This window comes from Pleurodeles waltl, chromosome 6, assembly GCF_031143425.1.
Source record: "Pleurodeles waltl isolate 20211129_DDA chromosome 6, aPleWal1.hap1.20221129, whole genome shotgun sequence".
Lineage (NCBI taxonomy): Eukaryota > Metazoa > Chordata > Amphibia > Caudata > Salamandridae > Pleurodeles > Pleurodeles waltl.
Window position 1 is genome coordinate 465,779,867 of NC_090445.1, and position 26,142 is coordinate 465,806,008.

Genomic DNA, 26,142 nt, shown 5'->3' on the forward strand with positions numbered 1-26,142 from the left:
TAGGCTGTTTGTCACTACCAGGACAGGCCACGCAACATGGTACATGTCCTGCCTTCTACATACATGGCACCCTGCCCAAAGGGCTAGCTAGGGCGTACCTTAGGGGTGACTTACATGTAGTAAAAGGGGAGTTCTGGGCCGAGCAAGTCAATTTAGATGCCAGGTCCCTGTGGCAGGAAACTGCGCACACAGGCTCTGCGCTAGCAGGCCTTAGATAGGTTTGACAGGCTACGTCAGTTGTTGGCGCAAGCAGCGCTGCAGGCCCACTAGTAGCATTTAATTTACAGGCCCTGGGTATAGGGATACCACTTTACAAGGGACTTGTAGGTAAATTAAATATGCCAATTAGGTATAATCCAATCATACCAATTTTGTAAGGGAGATCACATGCACTTTAGCACTGGTTAGCAGTGAAAAAGTGCTCAGAGTGAACACATCAGCCAACAAAGGTCAGAAAAATAAGGAGGCAAAAAGCAAAAAGTCTGGGGAATGACCCTGTAAAAAGGCCAGGTCCAACAGTCACTCTACGTATTTGTAGACCCACCTCTAATCTTTAAAGCTAAAACAGAGTGCTCTGAGAATATATTAGGGATTTTTAGAGCTTTAGAATAAAAACCCTAATAAATAAAGTGCAAAATGTTGATATTCATTTCTTTATCACCCAGCTAAAAGGTGGTGAACAATGGAGAGCACAGCAGGAGCAGGAAAAAATATGGGAAAGCCAATCGGCCCAGCTTGCAGTTTGAATCTTGACTAACACGTTAAAAATGCCTTCTACAGTAAAACAAATAACAAAATAAAAAAGATTACTTTCGGAACAGTGCAAATTGAGATAAACAATGTATGATGATTCAGCCTACTTCTGAAAAGCAGAATAGTTCATTATTGATGTCGAATCTGGCAGAGACAGGACTGGCAATACCTTTAAGATCTGCTCTTTGCTAAAGGTATCTTGGACAATGTTAGCTATAGACACTGGAGGATTACTCTGGAGCCAAGGTGGATAGCCCTGGTGAATCTCAGAGGCTAGGGGCTACGTACCACTTTGTAATGTGGTACCGGCACTCCATGTGAGATGTAATAGTGCTTGCTATTGCACCTGTAACAAAGGCACAACGGCCTGCCCGCCTAACCCATAGCAGACCTACTTTTTATAAGGTTTCTTCATTGATTTACACTAGGTAAAAATAGAACTTCACTTTTGGGAGCAACTCTCACCATAAGTAAAACTCCTACCATGAAAACTTCAATAAATACATTAGAAATGCCATAATTTAGTAAGTCTTGCGACAGTGGCAGTGTACAGCTTTACCATACTTGGTTACCAGTATATTAATTAGTTATATCAATGAGGAGTATGTTAATTAAATATGTTATCACATGTAAGTCATAAATACACGAATGGATCTTGTGAAATGAAAGGAAAATAGGGACATATCTGAATCGATTAATTATTACAAAGTATACAACGGATCTCTCAATGTAACTGAAATGTTCTTCCTTTTAACTGTCTGCCACCAATTAGATTTAGAAAGGTTCTTTACAAGCATTCTCTTTCTTTTTGTCCTTTTAGATGTGTCCTGCCCAATGCCCAGTGTGAATAACGCTGCCCTCATTTCCGGTTTTGGGACACACTTCATCTATGGGCATGTTCTTACATTCCAGTGCCGGGAAGGATTTGTCATGAATGGGAGTTCTGTCCTTTATTGTGGCAGAGATGGAGCTTGGCTTCCGGAAAAACCAGTTTGTAAGCGCAGTAAGTATGGCGGCCTCAACTAAGAGACCCTGCAAGCGAAGATGAAGAAGCTAATCTCACCAGACAGAATGATGGTGCTCATAAAATAGAAAGCATCACTGGCACCAGCTGAATGAATGAGTGACTTGTATAGACAGTCAATATGATACCTTCATTGGTGAGTCAATGGAGATGGATGACATACCTGCTGTAACAACATAGAGGGCGTTGGTTCCAAAAGGGGTTATAGCATTAAAAAGCGCTGAGTAAAAGGCTTCAAAAGCATGTTTTTGACAGGGGCAGGTTTCCTAGCACAGAGCTTGAGTGTAACACAGTAATAGGAGCTCTGAAGTCGATGAGTGATCTTACCTATGTAACTTAAACAAGATTGCAGGATGGAACCATCAAGGCCCCCTTTAATAGCGGAGCATGCACATGTGGACCACATGTGGACCACTGATGGAGCACTTTGCACCGTGCACATTTTTGAAGCAGATTCAGGTTCGGACTGTGCTTCCTCCGACGCATCTTTAGTTCTCACTGATCCTGATATCAAAGGTTCAACATCGTGGAGCACATTAGGCTTCAGAACAAAGACAGAAAGTAGTACATTTGCATGCCATGAAGGTTTATTACAGGTTAGCTAACTTACAAATTCAAATCATCAAATTAGTCGCAATTCAGTAATCAATACATTAATGCATTAGTCAATAATTTGTACAGCAATTCCAAATTATAAAAGTAGAAACTAACTGTTATACATTTGTCCCATATTAAACCAAAGTAGACTCTATTTTGCATGAAAGGAAACCCTACTCCACTAAGTAGGAAAAGTTAGAAAAGTTGAGGGGAAGTCAGGAAGAAGGTGACAGCATGTAAAGCCTCTGAAAGGCAGAAGCTATAAATCAAGTAAAGCTTCTTCTAGCAAGCCTGGACGGGTCTATGAACTAACTAACTCTGCCTTGCATTTGTTAAAATCATTCATTTTCTACATTTCACTACATCTACACACGGTGCCCATGAAGGGGACCAATTAGGTTAGGATATATAGGTTGAAATATCTCTCTGCACCCTTCAAACTTCAGTTATCTGCAACATAAGAAGCAACATGGTGATGCCATCATTAATTTCAAGATGTTCTCCTGCATGTGCTCATTGCTGCGTGCTCAGAGAATTGCATAAAGCGGAACATTCACGTGAGAAAACATAACAAATGAAACATTATTTGAAGTTGCTGGTAGAGCTTTCTCTTGGATTTAAAAAAGGAAGATGCACAGCAAGAAGGAGAAATGACAGGCTAACATTGGCCATTTTAATGTGCAGCCTATGTTATTTACAGTCGATTAAACATGAAAATGCGCAGTGAATACTTTTGGGTGTTGCGTGGTAGTAATGTCATGTGAACATTTTTTTTCACCACCAAATAATAACAGTTCATAAAGCACATTTTCCCCTCCTTAGAAACAAACAGTGATGAATGCTTTTGATGACCTAAGAGGAGTAGCAGCCTAAAGGAGCCAATAAAGCACCTAGCATCAGTGATTTGTCTGGATGTAGTCTGCATCTTCTCAGTAACCCTTTAGACTCCCACTCACACCTTTAAGATTCTCAGTCCTGTGAACCTGATAGCTAGTAGTGATGATGTGGAGGTTTGAGTGCACCAGCACCATCCAGCGATGTGTGCTAGCTAGTTGAACTAGCATACAGCAAATCCTACTGCAACTATGGCAGAATAAGAAAGAAAGCTGTTGTCACTGCTGCCACGTAGGCAGGAATACATAGGGCCTAATTTAGAGTGTTGTAGTAATGAAACATTTTCTGACGTCTGAAGGAGACTCCTTGGAGCGAGTTTTTGAGCAAAGAATTATTTTAGTGGAGCAAATTGCACTGGCAAATTCCTCTCAACATTTGAAATTCTTTCATCTCTACAGCTCTAAAACATGTCCCTAGTTTGTAGTCCAAAAAGACTCCCACCAAAGGACTACAATGGAAGACGAAAATGAATATTTTAAGTCCTAGACACCTTTATTTACTCAGAATAAGAACATGTTGTAAATGAGTGAAGGGATTTGTATGGGGAATTTAACACCCACAAGCACCTGAGATAAAGAAAAGTCACTGCGACTAAACTTTTCACTATAACCTTAGGCCATTGCTTATACGAAGGTTTCCTACATTACTGATAAGTTTGAGAGAATGGTTAGTTTGAGTTTGCTGCCATTCAGTAAACCAGGAACTTCGGGCAAGAAATAGGCACTAAGATGCTCTCTACCCCCTGGACACTGTGCAAAGAAAAAGTGGAGGGGGCCAGAGGTAAGCCTCTGAATATATTTCTGCAGTGAATTTACATTGCCTCTTTCCAGGACCTTTGACATGGGAGTCTGGTGTCTGGGTAAAAATTCCCCAACACAATGAGGTCCAGGAAAGAGATTTTCATCCTAGGATTCAAAAGACAGTCATTGGCTTTTTTATAGCAGATGTGTGGTTACAGTGACCGGCACTGGGAGATGTGCTGAATTTTTAGAGACTTGGAAATTGAATTAACAGAACCAACAAAGGGCAGAGCTTGCCAATAGAGCAGGGTTCTGCAAAGTCGGTCGTGGAGAGATGGGTCCATGCCAGATTTTTAGCATATCCACATTTAGAAAAAAGATGTTTCAGAAATCTACATTTTTCTAAATGTGGATATGCTAAAAATCTGGCATGGACCCGGCTCTCCAGGACCGACTTTGCAGAACCCTGCAATAGAGCATAAAGGCTGTTTTAATCAAGCATGCATTTGTACATCACGACTCTACTTAAAAACAAGTCCCTCACAAGACCACTGGGACAACCCCCATCCAATGTGATCAGCAAAGAGTCCCATTAATGCAGGTTGAATTCAACCGAATCTCAAAACAGATCATCAACAAGAGAACCTGACGCCTTACTAGCATGGCCTCACATCATCCAGGAAGCGGTTTTATCAGCTTAAGGACTTTCTGTCTGATATGTCTCCATCGCTATGAAGACGCTATTTGTCACAAGCTAGCACTTTACTAAATAGTTAAATAAATTTAATAAATAGTAGGATGGAAACCAGGTCAATGTGCTTCCCTGAGAACACAATATTACGTTTACTGCCAAAAAGGTACTGCTCCACACAACTCTGCAACAGAAATCATACTTTGTAAATATTTTCAGGATTTTAAAATCTTTAAGCTTTGATGGAGGTTTCATTTGTCTACTCAACTATCCCTCGTAAAATGCTAAATTATAAAAGGGTACTTAGTGTAGTAATGGAAGGTTAGGCCCATCTCAGCATGACATGGGCTCAGCATGGTGATGCCATCCTATATTTAAAGCAAAACATTTCAATTTATTCATGACGAGACAGATGACGCCACTAATGCCACTAGAGCGCATCAGATACTGGTTGTGCCATGTTTTGTCTTTCTCTGCGGGAATTTTGTTTAATCTGTAAAAAGGTACTGTACCTGTGAAGGGCCCTGCATCAGTTTGTCGATCCAGGCCACATAAAAAAACTTCTGATCTGCCAGCTAGCTAGTACAATAGTAAAATAGTTTAACCTCCTCTTCTATTATGAAGCGGAAGAAAATACGCTCTAAAACAAAGATAGGCTAAATAAACTAACCGACTGTCACAATTTAGGAACTGTGGGAAATTTAGGAGAGACAAGCTTTAAGATATAGGGGGTCATTCCGACCCCGGCGGGCGGCGGGCGCCGCCCGCAGGGCGGAGACCGGCAAAAGACCGCACCGCGGTCAAATGACCGCGGCGGTCATTCTGACTTTCCCGCTGGGCCGGCGGGTGACCACCAAAAGGCCGCCCGCCGGCCCAGCGGGAAAGACCCAGCAACGATGAAGCCGGCTCCGAATGGAGCCAGCGGAGTTGCTGGGGTGCGACGGGTGCAGTGGCACCCGTCGCGATTTTCAGTGTCTGCAAAGCAGACACTGAAAATCATTATGGGGCCCTGTTAGGGGGCCCCTGCACTGCCCATGCCAGTGGCATGGGCAGTGCAGGGCCCCCCAGGGGCCCCACGACACCCGTTCCTGCCATCCTGTTCCTGGCGGTAACAACCACCAGGAACAGGGTGGCGGGAAGGGGGTCGGAATCCCCATGGCGGCGCTGCAAGCAGCGCCGCCATGGAGGATTCTCTGGGCCAGGGGAAAACCGGTTGGAAACCGCCGGTTCCCCTTTTCTGACCGCGGCTTTACCGCTGTGGTCAGAATGGCCCAGGAAGCACCGCCAGCCTGTTGGCGGTGCTTCCGCGGTCGTTGGCCCTGGCATGCGGTGACCTCCAGGGTCAGAATGACCCCCATAGTGTTGATTAACGGTTTAAAATAGTAACTGCCGCTATACGAAAAGTAGACTCAGGTGCTCAAAAATGTTTTACAAATTCTTTTTTTGAACAACAAAGTTATTCATAAAGTGCAGCATATACCCTACTACGGTGTCCTGGTGCTGTAGAAGAACAGCTGCTAATTGAATTCCAGGTTTTACATTTTTCTTAAAAGACAGATAATGAGGTTTAGATCTTATATTGAGTGGAAACAGGCTCCAGAGCTTGGAAGATCGACGATAAAATGATCTGCTCTGTTCCAATTTTTTTCTACAAGTCAATGAGTCCAGTGGCTGAAGTAAAGAGCTTTAAGAACAAAGTGGTTCAACGCCACGAGCCAGTGCTGTGCATGTGGAGGTGTGGAGACAGATTTGCATTGGGGAATCCCTAAAAAACATTCTTGCAGCACTATTCTGAATACAGTTGAGCCTCTTGAGGAAGGTGGTGGATAGTTCAATGTAAAGTGGGTTGCAGTAATCCAGGCGAAACATAATCACCACCTTGACTGAAATTCTACTGTGTTCTACAGGGAGAAGAAGGAACATTTTGCTCAATATTCACAGTGCAAACAAGCAATGGTAACTTTTTTGAGTTGTATAAAAAAAAAGAATATAATTCCTACATTTTTTGAGGCTACAACAAGATACAACCTGCTCGAAGACCAAATGGTGGAACTTCCACTAAACCTGAATACTGTCAAGAAAGGAGGTGAGCTAGGCTAATACTTTACCTTGAATTCACAGAAGAGGGCAGATAGAGTGTACTGTGATACTGTATTAAAGGCAACACCGCTGACTAAAAGGACTAAGCAGCTCTGCCTACCTTGTCTAATGTCTTTCACAATGACGAATAGTAAAGCAGATTCTGTGCTGTGTACGGTTTGGAACTCCGACTGAGAACAGTTGAGCAAAGTGGAGGACTCAATATACTGTGAAATCTGTCTGTCAAACTCTTTGTCTAAGGCTTGGAATAGGTAACAATTGAGATATGAGCCAAAATGACTTTAAACTGTAGGATTAACCAATGACTTTTTCCGAAGTGGAATGAGTGAGACATGTTGTCAGCTGACTTGAACCACTCCTGAACATATGGACAAGTTACAGAGGGAGGAGAGAGTCAGAGCCACTTCTTGCAATGGGGGAAAGCAAAAGAACAGGGATCTTCAGAGGCCTCTAGATTTGGTTTGAAGGGTGATTTGTTCAGTCCTTTCTGTATATAGTGGTGGTAATTAAGTGAAATTGAAAAGAAAAGTATTGGGGCAAATTGGTTAAGGTAGGAAAATTGACTACAAGCTTGAGTATTTTACAAGTAATACAAGAAGGGTTCATTGCAGAGAGTGGAAGTAAGTAATTACAGAAACTGCAGCGGCTGTTTCTGGTGAGTTCCTCACATGTGGCCCTGCGGGGGCAGCAGTCTTCACACGCTGTCCTGCAGATGCATTGGCCAGAGATGCTCATCAAAGCTCCTTCAATGCTGGTAAGTTACCTTGGATATTCCCCACAGGTGGCTTGGGTTGGGGAAAATTGACACCGCTTATGCTGGTCCTCAGTCAGGCTTCGGGCCCACATGGGTCACCCCAGAGGTCTCTTTCTCTCAATTAATGTCTCAATCAGACCACTGTCCTTGCCTTTTCCAGGTGCCCCCCGCTGGCATAGGCGGCCACTTGTACACAGGCTATATCCGGCCTGCACATTAGTAATTGTCATGGTGGCCCCATCTGGCATACAGAGTTGCCAACTTCACTCTGCGCAAAGGCTATGGCCCAATCATTACAGCAGTAATCTTCACTGCAGTCCCATCTGGCATACAGATTTGCTGCCTTTCTTCTGCACATAGGCTTCGACCTGATCAGTGCAAAAGTCATTCTCTATGCACCTCGCTTCAGAGATCCAATCGTCAGGATCTCCTACTGGACCTCACTCTCTTCAGCGCTCTCCTCTCCCCAAAGGGGACACTGATCTTGGCAAGCAGGAAGGTACTGGTACTCCAGGCTGCGGAGTGCAGGTGATCTTGGGTTTCCTCGCTGTGAGACCGGCAGGCCTTGGCCCCAATCCTGGTCACAGGCCGAAGTCTTGCAAAGCTTCTCTTCTTTCAGCACTAATGGCTGCTTGACAGTTGACCTTTTTGAGGGCCTCGAGCTCCCCTTCTTATAGTCCATTTCCAGACATCAAATGTGACTTTTTTTGTCTGAGTCTTTGAAGTTTATATTGGGTGCTGCTTTGTTTTGAAATAACTTATAATCCGCCCTGCCCTGCCTCAAGAAAGTAGTCTGTCACAGCACGAAAAACTCCATATCTGATAGCCCCACAACATAGGTCATGGTAATGACTAGATGGTCACACTTGGATGTCAGCCAAATTGATATGTGTATCTAAAGTTTACCCATGGGCATCAGTCCCACAATTTATGATTCTCTTATCAGCCCAATCTCCATCCTGAGATGGGCTCACACTCCTCCCAAGTGACCAAATCAAAGAGCACCCTTTGAAGTACACTGAAGAGCCAGGCTTTCCTTTCTTCCGCTATGTTCCACCCAGCTCGCAGGAATGCAGGAACCTACAAATCTTTCTCGAGTAATTATTTTACCTCCTCCAGCTGGCCTGGGATATCCCAAAATAGAAACCAGAATCTTCTATGCATTCACAGGCATAGATACAATAGCATATACATGCACTGCACAGCACTACTTCTTCCATGTAGTGTACCATTCAAAGACACACATATATCGAACACATGTGTATAACACACATGCACTGCCCAACACAGTATCATCCCTGTATTATACCATTCACAAGTACACATACATCCAGCAAATGTATATAACACACAGGCACTTCTCAGTACTACTCACCAATTAGATATAGGCCAAGGGCAAGCTAAGCATAAAAATAAATAAGCACGATAAAGGTGGAAATACAAATAATAATATTCTAGTCATTATGTTGTACTAATGGCTTGTGCTGTTCTGATAACTGCAGGTGACCCCTAACCATTTCACTTACAGACACTTTACAGTACTACTCACCAATCAGATGTAGGCCAAAGGCAAGTTAAGGACAGCAGAACTTGAAAAGAATAAATAAATTGGCCTCACTCCAGTGCACAGATAAAAAAGCATGTTCGCTCCTATTGATCCTTCACTGTACCCTGCCACCACCAAGCTTGTGATGCTTAACTCCTTGCAAAGACAGTAGCCTTTGACCAGTAAAAGGGTAGCGCTTTGGGTGCCCCTCCCAGTCTGAAAAGACAGCAGTCCGTTAGACAGGTCGGATGACAGCATGATCTGTGTTCACTCATGACAACAAAAAATCAGCAGCAGGGATCCAGACATCATTACAGTTAGGGCACTCTGGCAGGGGTTAAAGTCCATTACCATGCAAGGGAGTTTTCTGTCCCAACACTTGGGGCCTGATTTATACTTTTTTAGCGCTGCATTTGCATCATTTGTTGATGCAAAAGCGACGAAAACGTACAAAATATAATGGAATTTGTAAGTTTGCGTCTCTTTTGGGTCAAAAAATTAAGCACATGCTGCACTAAAAAAAGTATGAATCAGGCCCTTGGTGTCTTAATGTTTGTTAATGCTCAGCTGTTATGTTTTTTGCAGCTGTAATCCAATTAGAAAAATTATCAGTGTACACTTCATTTACCTTTTTTATATTGTTTTAATGTTGCAACATAGGCAGGTTGTGATTAGGGGTGGTTGGACTTTTTAAGCGGAATTGGGGGAATTTAGTAATTCTGCATTACCTATGTAATGCAGAATTACTAATTAATTCTGCTGCTCTGCTGACTGAATTAAATCAGCACTGCAATGGTACTTAAACAGGGCTGAGAGAGAACATTCCCTCGATTTCTAAAAACCACTCCAGATTAAAGTTGAATCTGTAGTGATTTATAAACACAGAGGGACTGCTCCCTCTTTCAGCCCTGTTTACGTACCACTGAAATTCGCATACCCCTCGGTGAGGGGTATGAACTGGAGTGGACTGCACTGTAGTGCACTGCATATCCCTTGGTGCCCTTACATACTTATGCCCACTCTGCCCCTTGGTGGATTTCCATGGAATTCTGTGGAATAGTAATGTAAATCTGCGGAATTCCACAGAATGAAACTCTGCCAATTACACTCACCCCTAGTTCTGATTCTGGACTATAATTCTGGTGCCATGCTCTCTCGTGGATGCTGTGTCACTGGAGCCAAGCTGTACCCTGTTGATGAGTCCATAACTAGGGTGAAACCAGTACTGAATTGCTTGTGTTCCGGTTCAGGGAACACCAGACTTGGCAGTTCCGGATGGACTGCTTCAATTGGAGCTGGGTCAAGAGTGATTTGCATATAGCTGGGTCCAAACTGATGTGGCATGGTGTGCAAAATAACGATGGATTGAAATGTGACCTCGTGTGATCACCAGTGGCCTAGATTAATTAAAGCATTCCACCCATCCCTGTTTTGTATGCTCTTTCAGGGCACTTACATCCACATTTAATATGTGTTAAATCATCAATATAGCAGGGAGCTGATAGAAGTGTTTGTAGTTAAAACTCCTCAGTGACATAATGGAATTAAGTGTTGATACGATCTATGAGTAATATTCTTCTGCACCACCCTCAATTCTGTAATCTAATTGCAAAAAGGGGACGAGTTAGAGTAGGCATGCACAGCTGTTAAGTTATCCTCTGTAATCTTGGACCAAGAGTGAAATGGCTGTGAAGATCTTCTAGGATTGTGAGAAGAGGTGTGATTAACAAAGGGGAGACAATAGAATAGTATAAGATGAAGGTCAGACCAATCCAGGGGGACTGATTGATTGACCTCAAGTAAATTACTTGTAGCAAAAATGGCATCCAAGATGCACCCGCAATGTGTGTTTCTTGGTCAACTCTCTGCTTGAAACCAAAAATGGATAGTAGGTTGAAACAAGAGTTGACCTCTGAATGGGTAATATCATCATACCAAAGACTGGAAATTCCTAATACCATAAAAGAAGAACATTCAAGCTCAAAAGGAGCTATAAAATTGTATAGAGAAGTGCACTAGAGAGAGAGATAGAGACCATGTGCTGTTGAAGATATTGAGAAGAAGTGATATTGTTAATGGAAAGGGGGGATCTTCTAAAATGGAGCTTGTCAGAGAGATTTGCTAATCCATTGTTTTTTTTTAATCAGTGGTTGTATCAGTTAATACTAAAGCCTTGGGAAATAGCAGTTGTAAAGTTTGCATTAAGAAGATGAAGTAACCAAGTTTGTGTAACAAGCCAAAAATCCATGTTATGAGAGGTAATAAACAAAGCTAATTCATCCTTATGCAGTGATAGAATGGATATTTAATGAAAATTAGTTAATGGTGACCTTTGGCCTGATTTAGATGTTGGCGGTAACGGTCCCGCAGGCGACCTTTCAACAGAAATCCCATCAGTGGCCATGACGGTCCACCCGTCGTATTTTGATATTGGTGGTTCTATAGGAGAAAACCTGCATTCGAGCTGCCGTCTTTGCCAAGAAACACTGTCCACATCGACGACGGGAGAGGGAAAAGTGGATGCCAGCAAAAACCCCAAAACCTCTTTTCCCCACTCCACTTCTGTTTTCGACTGGATCCAACTGGACAACACCTGTGGTCACTGCTGCCACCAACTGTTGTAGAAAACATGCCGCCTGCTACTGGACTCAAAGGTAGGCACAACGCATTGTCAGGGTACGTTGGGTGGGCACTGCACAGGAGGTCCTGCTGGCAAACACTCCGCAAACTTCGGAAAATCTTTAGATGGATCCCAGCAGACTGCCGTAAAACAGTCACTCACGCCTTAGTCACAAGCAAGCTCGACCATGGCACCACCCTCTACGCCAGCACCTCGACTAGAAACATAAAAAAACTACAACTTATCCAGAACGCCGCCGCCAGGCTCATCCTGGACCTCCCACAACGAGAACATATCTCCCAACACCTGAGGACCCCCCACTGGCTCCCAGTCCAGAAATGAATCACCTTCAAGCTACTCACCCATATGTACAAGGCCATACACAACTCAGGACCAGCCTACCTGAACCACCGCGTCTCCTTCCACACCCTGCCAGATCCCTCCTCTCTGCCCAGCTGTCCCTGACCACCATGCCTCGCTTTCGTAAAACAACCGCCGGAGGACAATCCTTCACCTACATCACAGCAAAGAGCTTGAACAGCCTACCCCTGCACCTCAGACAAAGCCCATCGCTCAAAACCTTCAGGAAGAACCTCAAGACTAGGCTCTTTGGATAAGGCCCTTCCCCCCAACACCTTGAGACCCTCACGGGTGAGTAGCCGTGCTTTACAAAAAATGATTGATTGATTATCCACCTCAGGCATATACATGTCACACTATTTTTTTGTAATCATTGTGACATACATATGTCGGGGAGACAATTGTGTCACACCTGGCTGTGGACACACTGGCACAACATAGTATATCACACACATGTCATTGTGGTGTTATAATTCACTGCCAAATGAATGCTGGCACCACAATGACTCACACTCACACTGTACAAAGGTGTTGATATGTGTGCATTGTAAGGGGACCTGTACTGGTAGGTTTGCACCATCTGTTGTATATGTGAATCAGCACATGCATGTGTGTGTGTGTGTGTGGATTGGCTGGTTGAGGTGGAGCGAGCTTGAGTGGGTGATGTGGTTGTGTCTGTATGTGTGTCACTTGCATGTGATATCAATGTTGTTGTGTATGCTGTGTTGCTGTGTGACACATTCAGGTGAGTGTTGTTGTGTGGCAGATGTTGTTGTGATGTGTGTAGTTGTGCTTGTTTGTGAGTTTTTGTAGCTGAGTGTGGTTGTGTCATGTGTGGGTGCAGTGTCAATGGTGTGTGTGTGTTGTGTCATGGATGCATGTCAAAGTGAGTTTTTGGCATGTACGGGTTGTGTTGTGTTGGAATTGTAATGGATGATGGTGTATATTTGGTGTGTTGTGTCATGTGTAGTGCAGGGGGACACATATGGCTAAGATCCAGTGTGTATGTCTGTGTGTGTGTGTGTGACTTCATTCTATTCCATGGCTCCTGCCAGTTTATGATGTTTATTGGGTCCCACTGCCATTTCCTTCCGTCAGCAATCCCTCGCCAGTCAACTTCTTGCAGAGCTGTAACATCTAAATATGGCAGGCAGAACACCGCTGACATGATGGTCTTCTCTGGTCTGCTGCTGACGCAGATTGGCTGTAACACCGTCAAGATCTAAATCAGGCCCTTTGTTTGTGAGGATGCTCTGTTCAGGCTGTCTAATTCAATGATCACTGTTTCACTTTTACACACTGAAGTTGAAATTCTCTAACCAAGCAATATCTCAGGAATGACATCTGTGTTGGGCAGAGACACAAAACTGCGACAATAAAAAAACTCAATTTGTGTTCCAGTATCAAGGATTTGTCATGGTTTTAGTTCAACTGATTCAAATTAAATTATTATTTTAGTCATTACCCCACAGGGTATCTTAAATTATTCCCTTCATTTTTAAGGGGCCAGCTGTCCTGAACCTGAGGTTGCAAATGGGAATATAATCTTTGGAAATAAAGAAACATTTCAGTCTGGATTAGAAACTGGATACAGAGTCTCTACGTTTGTTACATTTCGGTGCGACCCTAGCTTCTATTTGAGTGGAAGTGAAAAAATACAGTGTCAAACAAACAGACAATGGAAACCTACCAAGCCAAATTGTGTGGCCAGTAAGTACATGTCCACTTGAAAATTCATGTCTATTTCTTATCCTCTCATTACTTTTCCCTGTCTTTCCTCCCGCCTAGAGACTCCTGAACTGATATTGTAGAAAGTGCCACTCTTTCAATGAGGAAAATATTCAAAATGTCTGAAAGGGAAACTAACACCAAATTACCAGGGCCACTAGAATTATGCCATGGGGGAGGGTTAAATTATGTGGGAGGGGTCACTAAATTATGTAACAAGAAAATGCAAATTATGCAGCATAATGCGCCACATTTTGTGATAGTATTAGTTCATTATTTTGTCAAGTATACATCTTAAAACTGTCTGGACAAAGGTTTCACCTTATTAGTTCTAGTTTAACACCTAGCCTCAGCAATATGCAACTGAAACGTGAATGTCAACCTTTGCCAAGTGCCTTCAACTGAATAGCAACAAGCGTTGCTGCATTTTTAGTAACTTTTGATCAGTTTGAGCGAGAAACACATTTCTTTTGTTAAAATCTGCAAATTGGAAAACAGATTATGAATTATGTGGCAAATCCATAATTATGTGAAAATGCTGCAGCCCCAGAATTGCATAATTTCAGTGACCCTGAAAACTACTAAAGGGATAATTAATGCAGTTGTTATGTTAGTGAGAACCTATACTCATTTATGGAATCTCAGTGCTGAAAGTAAAGACAATTCTGTTGGCCTGGTGACCTTATTGACCTAGTTGAGCAGGATATGTAGAATTTATGCTAATCCTTGCTAATCGTTGCTGCAAAATGTTCACAGTAGTTGAACTCCCAGAATCTTCCTTGAGGAAGATGCGTTACATTTTTCGCTTTCCTTCTCTGGATGGTGCCAGTTGTAGAAATGTACAGCCATGTGGTAGAAGTGGGCAGTGTCCCTTCTAAGAAAAAAGTTTGGGCACCTGCACTTATTTGTATTTATTCAAATAAAAACAGCATAATGTAAATCCTCTGTGCCACCAGGAGTCAGTGTACCTGGTTTAGGACTGCATAGTTGCTGCGTCTTGGCTAATAAAGGAATATTTGAGCAAGTTCTGATTTCATTCTGATATAGTATTTTAGCAGACCTAAAAGCACGTATTTGGTATAATCAAGACTATGGGCCTGATTTAAATATTGCCGGATGGGTTACTCCATCACTTTGGTGACGGATATCCAGTCCGCTGAAATATAAAACCCATTATTTCTTCTGGAATTTAGAATTCGGCAGACGGGATAGCCGTCAAAATGGATTAACCCGCCCGCCATTATCTAAATCAGGCCCTATGTGTCATCAATGCAAGATCTTTAGACAGTCGCCCTGTTATGCTGATGCTCAGAGAAAGGTGGATATTTAATATTTCAAGATATTGTGACCCTTGAGGCTTCTCTGGTACCCACCAGTCCCTTGAGCAGTGAGCGATGCTGTTCTGCCTCTCATAGTCAGATTAAAAGGCAGTGTGGTTCAGCATATTATCTACTCTCCTTCCTGTGGACGTCTGTTGCTTACAGTTCTGGTTTACCTGACCTTTGCTTACGCTGGCACAGCCATGGCAGGATTTCTGGGCGAGACAGTTATAGGCAACTAGGTGGCAGGGAAGAGGGGAAAGCAATTCTTGAGCAGTTGGGGGCACACAGCACGCAGGACACAGGTGTGTAAAATGTATAAATGTATTGACCCAGGGAACCTTTGTAGCAGTCTCATCGAGTATTCTAAAAGCAGGCAATACTTAGAAGAGTAGGACTGATTTCCTTAACTTTTACATCACAGGGTCGTGGCCACATTGTTGTAAGTCTTTGCCAACTCGTAGGAGATCATGTTATAGTGGTTTGTTAATATCAAAGTGAATTCCGGTATGAGGAGCACAACTGGACCTGCACTTCGCAGGGTGGATCATAAAAGTGTTTGCTTTGGGTGGCAGAGGTATGCATGCCTTTTGTAAGACATAAATGATATGTTCAGGCCTCACATACCTGAGCTAGTTTAAGTCTATCCAGATGTCAGACATTACACGCCTGAGCTGGCCCTCTAGTGCAGTTCTCTATCTTCAAACGGCAAGAACCAAAAACCATAATTTCTGCTTGATTTCTCTCAAAATGTGCCACCAACCCTCCGTGTTTTGCCTGAGGGCACCCACTAATTATATGTAAAATCTATACATGCAAGATAACAATCAACAACCTAAAGAATCTTGGCACTAAATTGAGTGCATTCCAAATAGAGGAAGCGACACAAGAGAAGGAACAACCACCTCCACCCCACTATTGTGCCATTTCTAAATGATGGGACTGATAGAAGAAAGGAAGAGACAAAATAAAGGGCTCACTTAAACTTGGAAGTGAACACGTAAGTAGCACGGTTTGTATTAGGCTGTCTGGGCAAAGCAAAGCACCGCATAATTACTCCTTCTAGAAACTGGCCTCCAATACAGCTTGCAAAGACCCTAACAAATTTCCTGAAAATTCATGGCATCTCACACTGCCACATTCGGAATGCCTTGAAGCTGACTCGGTTACATACCACATAGCGTAGCAAACATTCCATAGTTCAGACAATAATTTATAGTAACATTGACCACACGAGCTTTCAGTGGCACTGGTATATTATGATGGAATCTTGCATTCTCTGTCTTTTTCTTAAGTTAAGGTGTGGTGAAGTACCCTCCCATGTATTTGTAAATGTGGTGAGATTTGATATGTAGTCCTTACATCCCTGTTAATCTCTCCCCAGGCATTTTAAGTTGCCCATCATGGCTCATTTAGACGCAAGGGACTGGAGTGGTTCAAACACTACATCAGCAATTACTACTACTGTGTGGTAACAAACCATCATTAATGTGCAACGAATAGTTACACCTCAGAATGGGGAATTACTGTGCAGACCCAGATTTACCTGACCACATTCACTTTCCATGATGTTTAACATACACATTTACCAACTGCTCTGACCAGGCAGTAAAGGTTTACAGGGGTGTCAGTAAAGGTGTGCAGTGGGCTCTTGTAAGGCAGGGTGAGGAGGGTGAGAATGGTTGGCAGGGGAAGCATGTAATGCAGCCTCCCTTGCTTGACTGAGATTTGGGCAGGAGACATGGCAAAGGTACGGGGTACAATGCAGCCTTTTTCCACAGTAGCATTTTTTTATTTTAACAATAACAGTTTCCACACTTTTTTAAATTAAAAAACATTCCAGAACGAATAATGCCAACCGTCAGGTGCCTCCCTCTGGCTGAAAGAAGGAAGGGAAGTCTCCAGTTCTGCAAGGTCAAGGGAGAAGCAGACAGTGAAAGAAAATAAAAAATCCTTCTTGCCAGGGTGCATGCTTCGAGAAAGAAATGTAAATGTGTGCCATTGGTTAATCAGCAAATCTAAAGGCTGCTTGGGCGTCACTATATACTTTTAATTGATTGAGTAATTTGGGGCTACATCGTGACAAAGATTTATTATTTTTCAGAGGTCAAGTAAGGGTATCATAAACTGCATTTTAAAGTGTCCTTACGAAAAAAATGTTCGGACTAGGTACAGCTTGATTGCATACTACTAACAAGCAATTTGCAATGCAACGGGTCTCGCGTTTGCTCATGTTAGAGCTGATCGCGTTGTAAACTCCTAACCCGACTTTTCATTTATCGGCAAAAGTGCTTTTATGTACTTAACCCGAAAAAGTGAAATTAACTGTGTAAAGTGCTCGACTTCTGCCAAGCGAAATCGCGATAGGAAAATAGAGAAAAAGTAGTCCACGATCCGACAGAAAACAGCGAGCCTCGCATGTTTTCTGTACTTGGCCACTGCGCTCGAGGAGGGCTAACCACCGGAAAAGGAATGACGTATGCATGCCTTCCACTAATGAAAGCAAGCAGATTTTACTAGGCAAGCCCACGAACCAATGAAACACACTGACCTGACGTCAACAGGGCTCCGAGCCCTTTTCTAATAACTAAAGAGTCTCACTGCGATAGGCATGCGCGAGCGCATGCAACGCAGGCTCGACCCTAAAAATGTATATTTTAACAAACTTCTTCATTATCTTAAACATGTAAATGCAGATTTGCTAACAACTTGCACCGGTGGTTGATTTTCAAGCCCAAAACGTTATTTTCACTTGAAAATAGCCCTAAAGAAAAGCAAAGTACAGCTAAAGTTGCTTGGTGGGGCGTACCTTCGGAGATACACGTGCGTACCTAGGTTTTTTTTTTACATAATTCCCTCTCTACAAAGATTTGTAGACAGGGCTTGGCACTGAAAAATAACGCCTCCTTGAGGCTGCCTTTAACATAGAGAAATAGTTTTATTTCTCCACACTTTTACAACTTTGCATATGTGCTGCACTGTACAGCCACCTATTAAGCGGGAAAAGGTTTAAACTCATTCTAAGCACAGTATTTTGTACTGGAAGGGTTCCCTTCCCATACAAAACATATGCCTGCAAGAACACACACACTCTTGCACGATGGTGGTGGTGTGTGCATTGGTGCATGTCAGCCTAAAGTGTACCAATGCAGAGAGAGAAGAAAACAGTGCTGTATCTTAATAGGCATGGTGCTGTCCTGCTTTATCCCTTTTATGCAATGCAGCAACTTTGGTTGCTTCCCTGCTCTGTGTGAAAAGTTAGAAAATCAGCTTCTTATTCCCTTTGCACATTTTGTGGTAGCCTTTCTTAAACTTCGTGTAATACAATTGTAAAATAATGACTTGCATATTAACAGTGCTTTCAGTCGCAGTCTTGGACCTTTGAACACTGCAAATACATGTAACTATTCTACCGGTGCTCCAGCCAGAATTCAGTTGTGCGACTGTTAAGTTACATGCAAACATCAGTATAATCCCGTCCCCTGATATACCTCCGTAAAGAATTGTTGTCTATAGATTTTCATTTTTGATTTGTGTTTTTGATCATTAGAGAAGTATTTTAGCTTGGGTAGACATTGCTGATCTGGACCGATTTTTTCAGGACAACATTTTAAAAAATGCCAGATGTATTGCAGTGATGATGTTATATTTTAGGGACCATGAGATCTATATACCTCATTTTGGTGCTAAAACATCGGTTTTGGGAGTTAAGTAGTCATATAGAGACAGAAAAACACTCCTAAGAGCAACCCTTCTGCTATTTTCCAAAATGGTGGCTATAATGGAGGAAGAAGAGACATTTCTAGAACTAGTTCACTTTATTTATTTGTTTCATTAATTGCTTGTGGTACATGTGCAGAATGTTGAACATTCAAGAAGAGCATATCGACAGGGACATCTTTCTGTAGCACAGGATTAGCAAGTACATGTATGTTTAAGTTCTGTGAGTAGAGGCTTCAGAACATTTGTAGGTTTTAGCACTCCATCTATATCTTCACAACCAAATTCACACAGATTGTTCTCTACATATGCATGATACAAAACATTTACACATCTTCTGATCAAGTAGAACGCTTTTTTAATGTGTCCACTCACAGAATATGATGTTGCTGGAAGGTCACTTAGTGGGACTGATCTCTTCAACTCATTGTACCAAAGATCGTCAAATGTGTGACAGTCAGAGCTCGTTTTCCACACTAGCACAAGGTATTCTTCAGTCTTTAAAGTCAGATTCTTCTTCTGTCTCAGCAAATCCTTCTAGAAACTTCACATGTTCATAAGTTAAAGCTCTAAACTTTTTTCCAATTTTGCTCACAGTCATCAACTGTAAAAATATGTGCCTTGATAAGAACACTGGACATCTTTGGTCAAGTTTTTTGTACAGAATATGTTGCAGGATTAAGGCCCTCACTATGAACATGGCAGTCCGTACCGCTCTGCCGGCGGTGGCGGTAGAAACCGCCAACAGAGGAGCTGTCCGGAAATCCAAATAATGAAGCAAATGAGACACAGGCATCCTGCGCACCACCCACTGCCAGGAAAGGAGTCCCGCTGACGACGGCAGAGTCCGCCCACAGGCCGTCGGAAAGGCCCAACCCGGCCATCAAATTATGAACCACCATTCCGCCACACAACGCCAGGTGGAAAAGAAACACATAGAAGGAAACACTCACTGGAGTTAAACAAAATGTGCAGCGGCAGCCATGGACAGACAGCTGCAGATCATGCCAGCATTGCTCCTTGCCATATTTCTACATGACCCAGACCGCCGACGAAGATGACGACGGTAAGTATTGCAACCTACGACAAAAGGGAGGAGAGGGCAAAGTTACATACCCCCCTCATTCCACCCACTCTGCAATGCCCTCCCAACCCTTCCCAGCACCACAAGTCAGATACCCCCACCAAGATGGACGTACCTGACCGAAGGCCACTGCAACTTGGCCATAGTACATACAATAACCCCACACCCATAAATAATTAAAACAAACACCAGGGTGGAACTGCGTACAGCCCAAACACGGGCCACACAGAACCTTTAATATGTAGCTCTCTGAGCAAAACAGGGCCAACAGGGCCAATGACCAGTCCATAAAAAACCCTTAGTCCTTGGCCATAACTGGCCACACCTGACTTCCACAAGTGCTGGGTACTCCACTGAACAGGGCACCATATGGGGATCCAGGCACCTCACATAAGGGGGGCAGGGGGTGGGGATTTACCACGGGGTGGGACTTAGACTTCTGTGAGGAGGTTGGAGGGGGGGTGGGCTTCTCCTTTGAAGGGGGTGGGGGCTGTTTGGCTCGGGTGGAGCTGGATGGCTTAGGCTCCGAGCGGCCTTCTTCTTCACCGGAGAAGGGGCACTGGAATGGGAAGGCTGGACCAGGGTGGGCTGTGATGTTGAAGGAGCGGAAAGGGCAAGGAGGTGGGCACGTTTCAGGACAAGACGGGGTGGGCCAGTGGGTTCGAACAGGTCTGCACGGGAGAGGAAAAGTTTCTTGGGAGCAGTTGGGGTGGGCGTGGATGAGGGTGTGGGAGTGGAGGCAGAGGGAGTGGATGTATGGGGTGTAGGTGTGCGTGTAGTGGGTGCAGGTGACTGCTCAGTATGCTGTGGTGTGGTGTGGTGGATGTCTGATGGGTGGGTGTCTTGCTGCGTTTTGGGAGGTGAGGGGTGGACACAGTGGGAGAAGACAGACAGCTAGTGTGGATGTATGTTGGGTGGGCGTCTGCAAGTCTGCTGAGTGTGCTGCATGGGTCAACTAAAGTGGAGGTGGTGAGTGCAGGTGTGGCTGTCTGCTATCATGGTGAGTGCAGGAAGAGGAGCAGTAATAGTGAGTGAAGGTGCAGTGCATGAGGGTGTGGATGTAAAGGGGACAGACAGGGAGGCGGAAGAGGTGGGCACACTGGAGGAAGTGGATGTTGTTGTGTGTGCAGGTGTCTGTTGGCTGTGTGAATGCTTGTGGTGGGAGGTGTGGTGCTTGTGTTTGGAAGTGTGCTTCTTGTGTGATGAAGTGCCTGTAAGCAGGTCTGATTGTGTGCTTTGGACGGGTAAAGGGAGTGGGGTGCTGGAATGGGTGGAGGAGGTTGGTGGGGGGACGGAATGGCTGCCATCCAAGAGGAGGCCAGAATCTGAAAAGATCTCTGTAGGGCAGACACGGCACTGTGAATGCCATCCAGATAGACATTGGTCTGCTGCACCTTAGAAGCCAGACCCTGGATGGCATTGACGATGGTTGTCTGCCCTACAGAGATGGTTCTCAGGAGGTCAATAGCCTCCTCTGTGAGGGCAGCAGGGCTGACTGCAGCAGGGGAGGAGGTGCCTGGGGCGAAGGAGACGCCCACCTTTTTGGGTGGGTGGGGACGGGCAACTCGGTGGGGAGCAGAAGGTAGGGCGCTGATGGTATGGGGTGGTGGAAGATGTTACGGTAGTGGTGTGTGCACTAGGGTCCGCCACCGTTGGAGGTGGTCTCTGAGTCACTACCTCTTGTGGTAGTAGCCTCCCCCGTGGAAGTCCCCTCGCCCTCCCACCCACTGGTCCCCTGGGCGTCGGTTGTCTCTGCCTCGGAGGATCCGTGGGCCACTGCCTCCCCACGTGCCGCTGCCTCAGCTCCCTCGCCTGATGTAGATGCTGTACCAGACAAACACAAGAGAACAGCGATGGGGAGACAAAACAGGAGAGACACTTGTAAGTAGCTGAATGCTGATACACAATGTCCAGACATACACCTACCCAGCAGATACACCCAACAGGCAACATCGTGCACCATGCCCATGGCCATGGCCCTGACTAGTGAGCAGAATACTGACCTACACCCATCCCCTGAAATTGTATTTGACTTGAGGTAAGTGAAACCTGACAGGGACACCCCTACACCCTTTGTGGAGCAGACAGAAGCTGGACACCAGTCAAATTCCCTGCTCTAAGCACCATTAGCCCTATCGCACACACACTCATCCTTCCAGGCTGAAGTATGGGCTGTGAGTACTCATCCCGTTGTGACTGCTGTGCGGCCTTCAAGCACCCATCCAGGTTTGGGTACGCCACTGCCAGGATCCTTCGCATGAGGGGGGGGTCAGTTCCCGAGGGGGCACCCCTTCCATGTTGGGAGGACTTCCTCAACTGGGCTTCAGCGATCTTCCGCACCTAGTGCCGCAGGTCCTCCCATCTCTTTCGACAGTGGGTGCTCCGCCGGATGTAGACCCGCAGGGTCCGTACCTCCTTGGCGATGACATGCCAATGTGCCCTCTTCTGGTGGGCGCTGACCTAGTAGGTTGACACAGAAATGGAACACAGAGGTCAGGCACCTGCACGACGGCAACAGCTGGCAGAATGTCAGACATAGGATAAACAGTACTCCCAGACATGCAGGACAGTGACACGCAGTATTCCATGCACCAAGGCCCATCCTGGCTAACAGGAGCACACATCTGTGCAATCCACTCCATCTATTACTCACGCAGTGCCCCCCAAACCTGGACTCACCTGTACCTCTGGCCGGCCGTAGAGTCTGCCGTACAGGGGCAGGACCAGTTTCTCCAGTTCTTCCTGGGTGAAAGCCGGGCCTTTTCCCCTGCACCACATGGCAAATCCATAGCCAGAGGCAGGCCACAGCAGTACACAGAGTGGAGTACCTGTCCGTACAAGATTAGGGAGTCAAGTGATCAAATGATGACAAACGCACGTATGTTCCTTGGCGGTATGCACCCTCACCGCCGGCGGCGATCATGATATGCCAGGATTCACCATTGGCATCCATGTTAGCCAATGAGGGTGCGAACAGCGGTCAAAACCGCTGTACGCTGTGACGTCAACCGCTAGCCGTATTAGGTCACTTCCACAACAAAGGGGCAGAACTACAGCAGGCAGACATTTTGCCATCACCTACGCATCTAGAATTTCATGATACTCACAATGCTGGGCCTACTAGCCATATGAAGCACCTAGGCCTCTATCCATTGAGTATATAATCACACATGATTTACTCCATTCCCTCCTAGTGATGTACATGTACATCTGTCAGGTTGCAGTTATTGTACAGACACTTATTGTACAGACACTACTATCGACAATGCACTGCATGTATTTAGCATATCTGCCAATGTATGTGTGCCCATCACTCCTTTTTCGTACCCCTTGTGGTGAGGAAGGGCACCCTCTGTGTACAGACCACTTGTGGATATGAGGACCATGGTGGAGCGTCAGATCATATTCACCTATAGACTCACACGTGCAACTATTCAGGACCTATGTGCATTACTGGATCCTGCACTGACTCCCCGAAACCGTAATCAGCATGCCATTCCAACTGAGGTGCAGGTGCTCTCTGCACTCCATTTCCTGGCCACAGGCTTATTTCAAGTGACAGTGGGCATGGGTGCTGGTTTCTCACAGCCAATGTTCAGCCAGGTACTGACAAGATTTCTGAATGCATTTGTACAACATCTGCAATCCTATGTGCGATTCCCCCAAAGTGCTGACCTCCCTGCTATCAAGTTTGACTTCTATGCCTTTGCAAACATTCCCCATGTGATAGGTGCCAACGATGACACCCACATACCCATCATCCCCCCAAGAGTGAGTGAACAGGTGTACAGAAACAGGAAGAACTTTCACTACATGAACATCCAATTGGTCTGTACTGCAGATCAGTACATTTCCCATGTGAATGCCATGTTTCCGGGTTCTGTCCATGATTCATTTGTTTTGAGGAACAGTAGTGTGCCACAGAAGATGGAACAACTACAAGAGGACAGAGGGTGGATCATAGGTAAGTTTGCATGCCACTAACTGACGCATTGCAGAACACCGGCCTGTCTGACTAAGGACATTACAATGACGGTTCTGTATTGACCATTTCCCTAGGTGATTCTGGCTATCCAAACTTGCGTTGGCTCCTGACACCAGTGAGGAATCCCAGGACAGATGCAGAGAGGAAATACAATCTCTTGAAGGCTAGATTGTGGTGCCTACATTTCTCTGGGGGTTCCCTGGCCTATGGGCCTGATAAGGTGTGTAGAATTGTGGTGGCCTGCTACAAGCTGCACAACAGGGTTGTGAGACATTCAATCCCCCTTTTGGAGGTGGAGGGTGCTATAGGTCCTGATCAGTTACCTCAGAGAGGTGAGGAGAGTGATGGTGAGGATGAGGAAGGGGAAGATGTCAATTCCAGGAACCAACTGATAGAACTCTACTTCCAATAACTGTGTGGGACTTAAGCCTTTCATTGGGGTTAGTTACTGATACTGTAAGTGTGCCAAGTCATATAGGGGGAATTGGTCATGATAGGCGAGACATGGACCTCTTCAGCATGGTACTGACAGAAAATATATGCATTACCTCCTTGCATAATTTGAAACACACATTACCACCACCAAGCACAAATTGACAATAAAGTAGTTCCCTGTCAGTTGCATCCATACTCCACTTTGTTCAACATCGAAGACAGGGGACAGTGTTACAGGTGGGAAATGTTGTTTATTGGTCAAATACAGTGAAATGTGCTATGTACAATGATGGAAGTCGTACCGGTTGGGTGTCCTCAAAACTGACTTGGTGGTAGCCCTGGTGGATGTCATAGGTGGGTCCTATTTATAGTATGTTACTTTATTTAGCCCTCAGCTAAGTGTAGTTGGTGAATGGGTGGGGTGGTTGCTTTGCAGTAGTAGCAGTGTCCATTGTTGGAGTGGGGCTTGTTCTTAGCTGGGTTTCCAGTGCCATATCTTGGCCTAAGTCTACGTTTGGGTGCCTGATTTGGAGCTTCTTGAGGTGGCATGGTTGGCCCTTGTGATTCCTGGGAGGGTATTTCCTGTGCAGTTTCTGCTGCTTAGGTCATCTCTTGCTGGTTCTTCAGGGCTGTTGTGGGTGCCTCTTGTCCGGTGTGGGTGTCTGACTGTTTGTTGACCAACTGCAGCAGTGCTCCAGCAATGGTGGCCATTGTGGCATTGTGTTCTTTCCACTGCTCCATGGCCTGTTGTTCCAGCTGCATCCTCTGACTTTGCTCCAAGGTGGATACAATCTGTGCCAACCTTTCTTGGGTATTTGGTAGGCCCCCAAAACCTCGGCAATGATGTCGAGGGCTGCTGCATCCATCCGGTGCCCTACCCCCTGGCCCACTGGGGCACTTGACCTTGCCCTGGCCCCCTGTGCCTGTGTTCCCTGCGCAGGTCTTGACGTGCCACTTGTACTGGGGCCCTCACCTTCCTGCATGTTGGTAGTGGGAGACTGTGGCCTCTGTAGCTGTGTTCCACCTGTCTATGCCCTGGGGCCACTGGTGTGGGTACTCCTCCCCTGGCCTGCTGGTCTTGACTGGGTGTTAGTGGTGACAGTGTTTTCCTGGGTGGGGCTGCTGCATGCTGAGCATCCAGGGCTGTGTGAAGGGCCAGCCTGCTCATCAGTGTCCAGGGATCCTTCGTCAAGGTCTTGTGATGTGTCTCTGTCTCCCTAGAGTGCTGTGGCACCCCTTGTCCCCTCCATTAGGGTTGCATGGGTGGTGGTGCCTGTTGGGGGACATAGACATGTCTGTTACATATGCATGAGGGTTTGAGGTGTACAGAACTGTGCAATGTAGTGCTGGTGTGCCTTTCAGTGGCCTTCCAGGGTGCCTTTGTGATGTGGTCATTGCATTTAGTGTCAGTGGTGGGGTTACATTGTGGTGGGGGTTATTATTCCATTGCGGGTACGTGCAAGGGTGGGTGGCTGTACACAGTGGGAGTGATGTGGGCCTGGTAGTGAGTTGTGGGTGGTGAAGGGTGGTGGATGTGGTGGGTAATGGCTGGATGGGGTGTGGGTCTAGGTGGGTGTGGGTGGGGTGGTGCATGCATTACAGGTATGGTGTATGGGGGGTAATTGTAGATGACTTACCCAAGTCCATTCCTCCAGTGAGTCCAGTGAGTCCCTCTGGGTGCGGGATGGCGAGTACCTTCTCCTCCCAGTCGGTGTACTCGGGTGGTGTTGGTGGCGGTCCTCCCCCAGTCTTCTGCACTGCGATGTGGTGCTTGGATGCCTTGGCCCTGACC

General features: G+C 45.3%; 1 protein-coding gene across 1 annotated transcript in view; it reads left to right on the plus strand.

Moving 5' to 3' along the window:
• Positions 1-26,142, plus strand: part of LOC138301974 (membrane cofactor protein-like) — a 441,285-nt gene that overhangs the window by 253,784 nt on the left and 161,359 nt on the right. The window contains exons 7-8 of the mRNA XM_069242412.1: positions 1,574-1,756; positions 13,583-13,789. Coding sequence (XP_069098513.1) covers positions 1,574-1,756; positions 13,583-13,789 — 390 coding nt within the window. The remainder of the gene's footprint in view (positions 1-1,573; positions 1,757-13,582; positions 13,790-26,142) is intronic.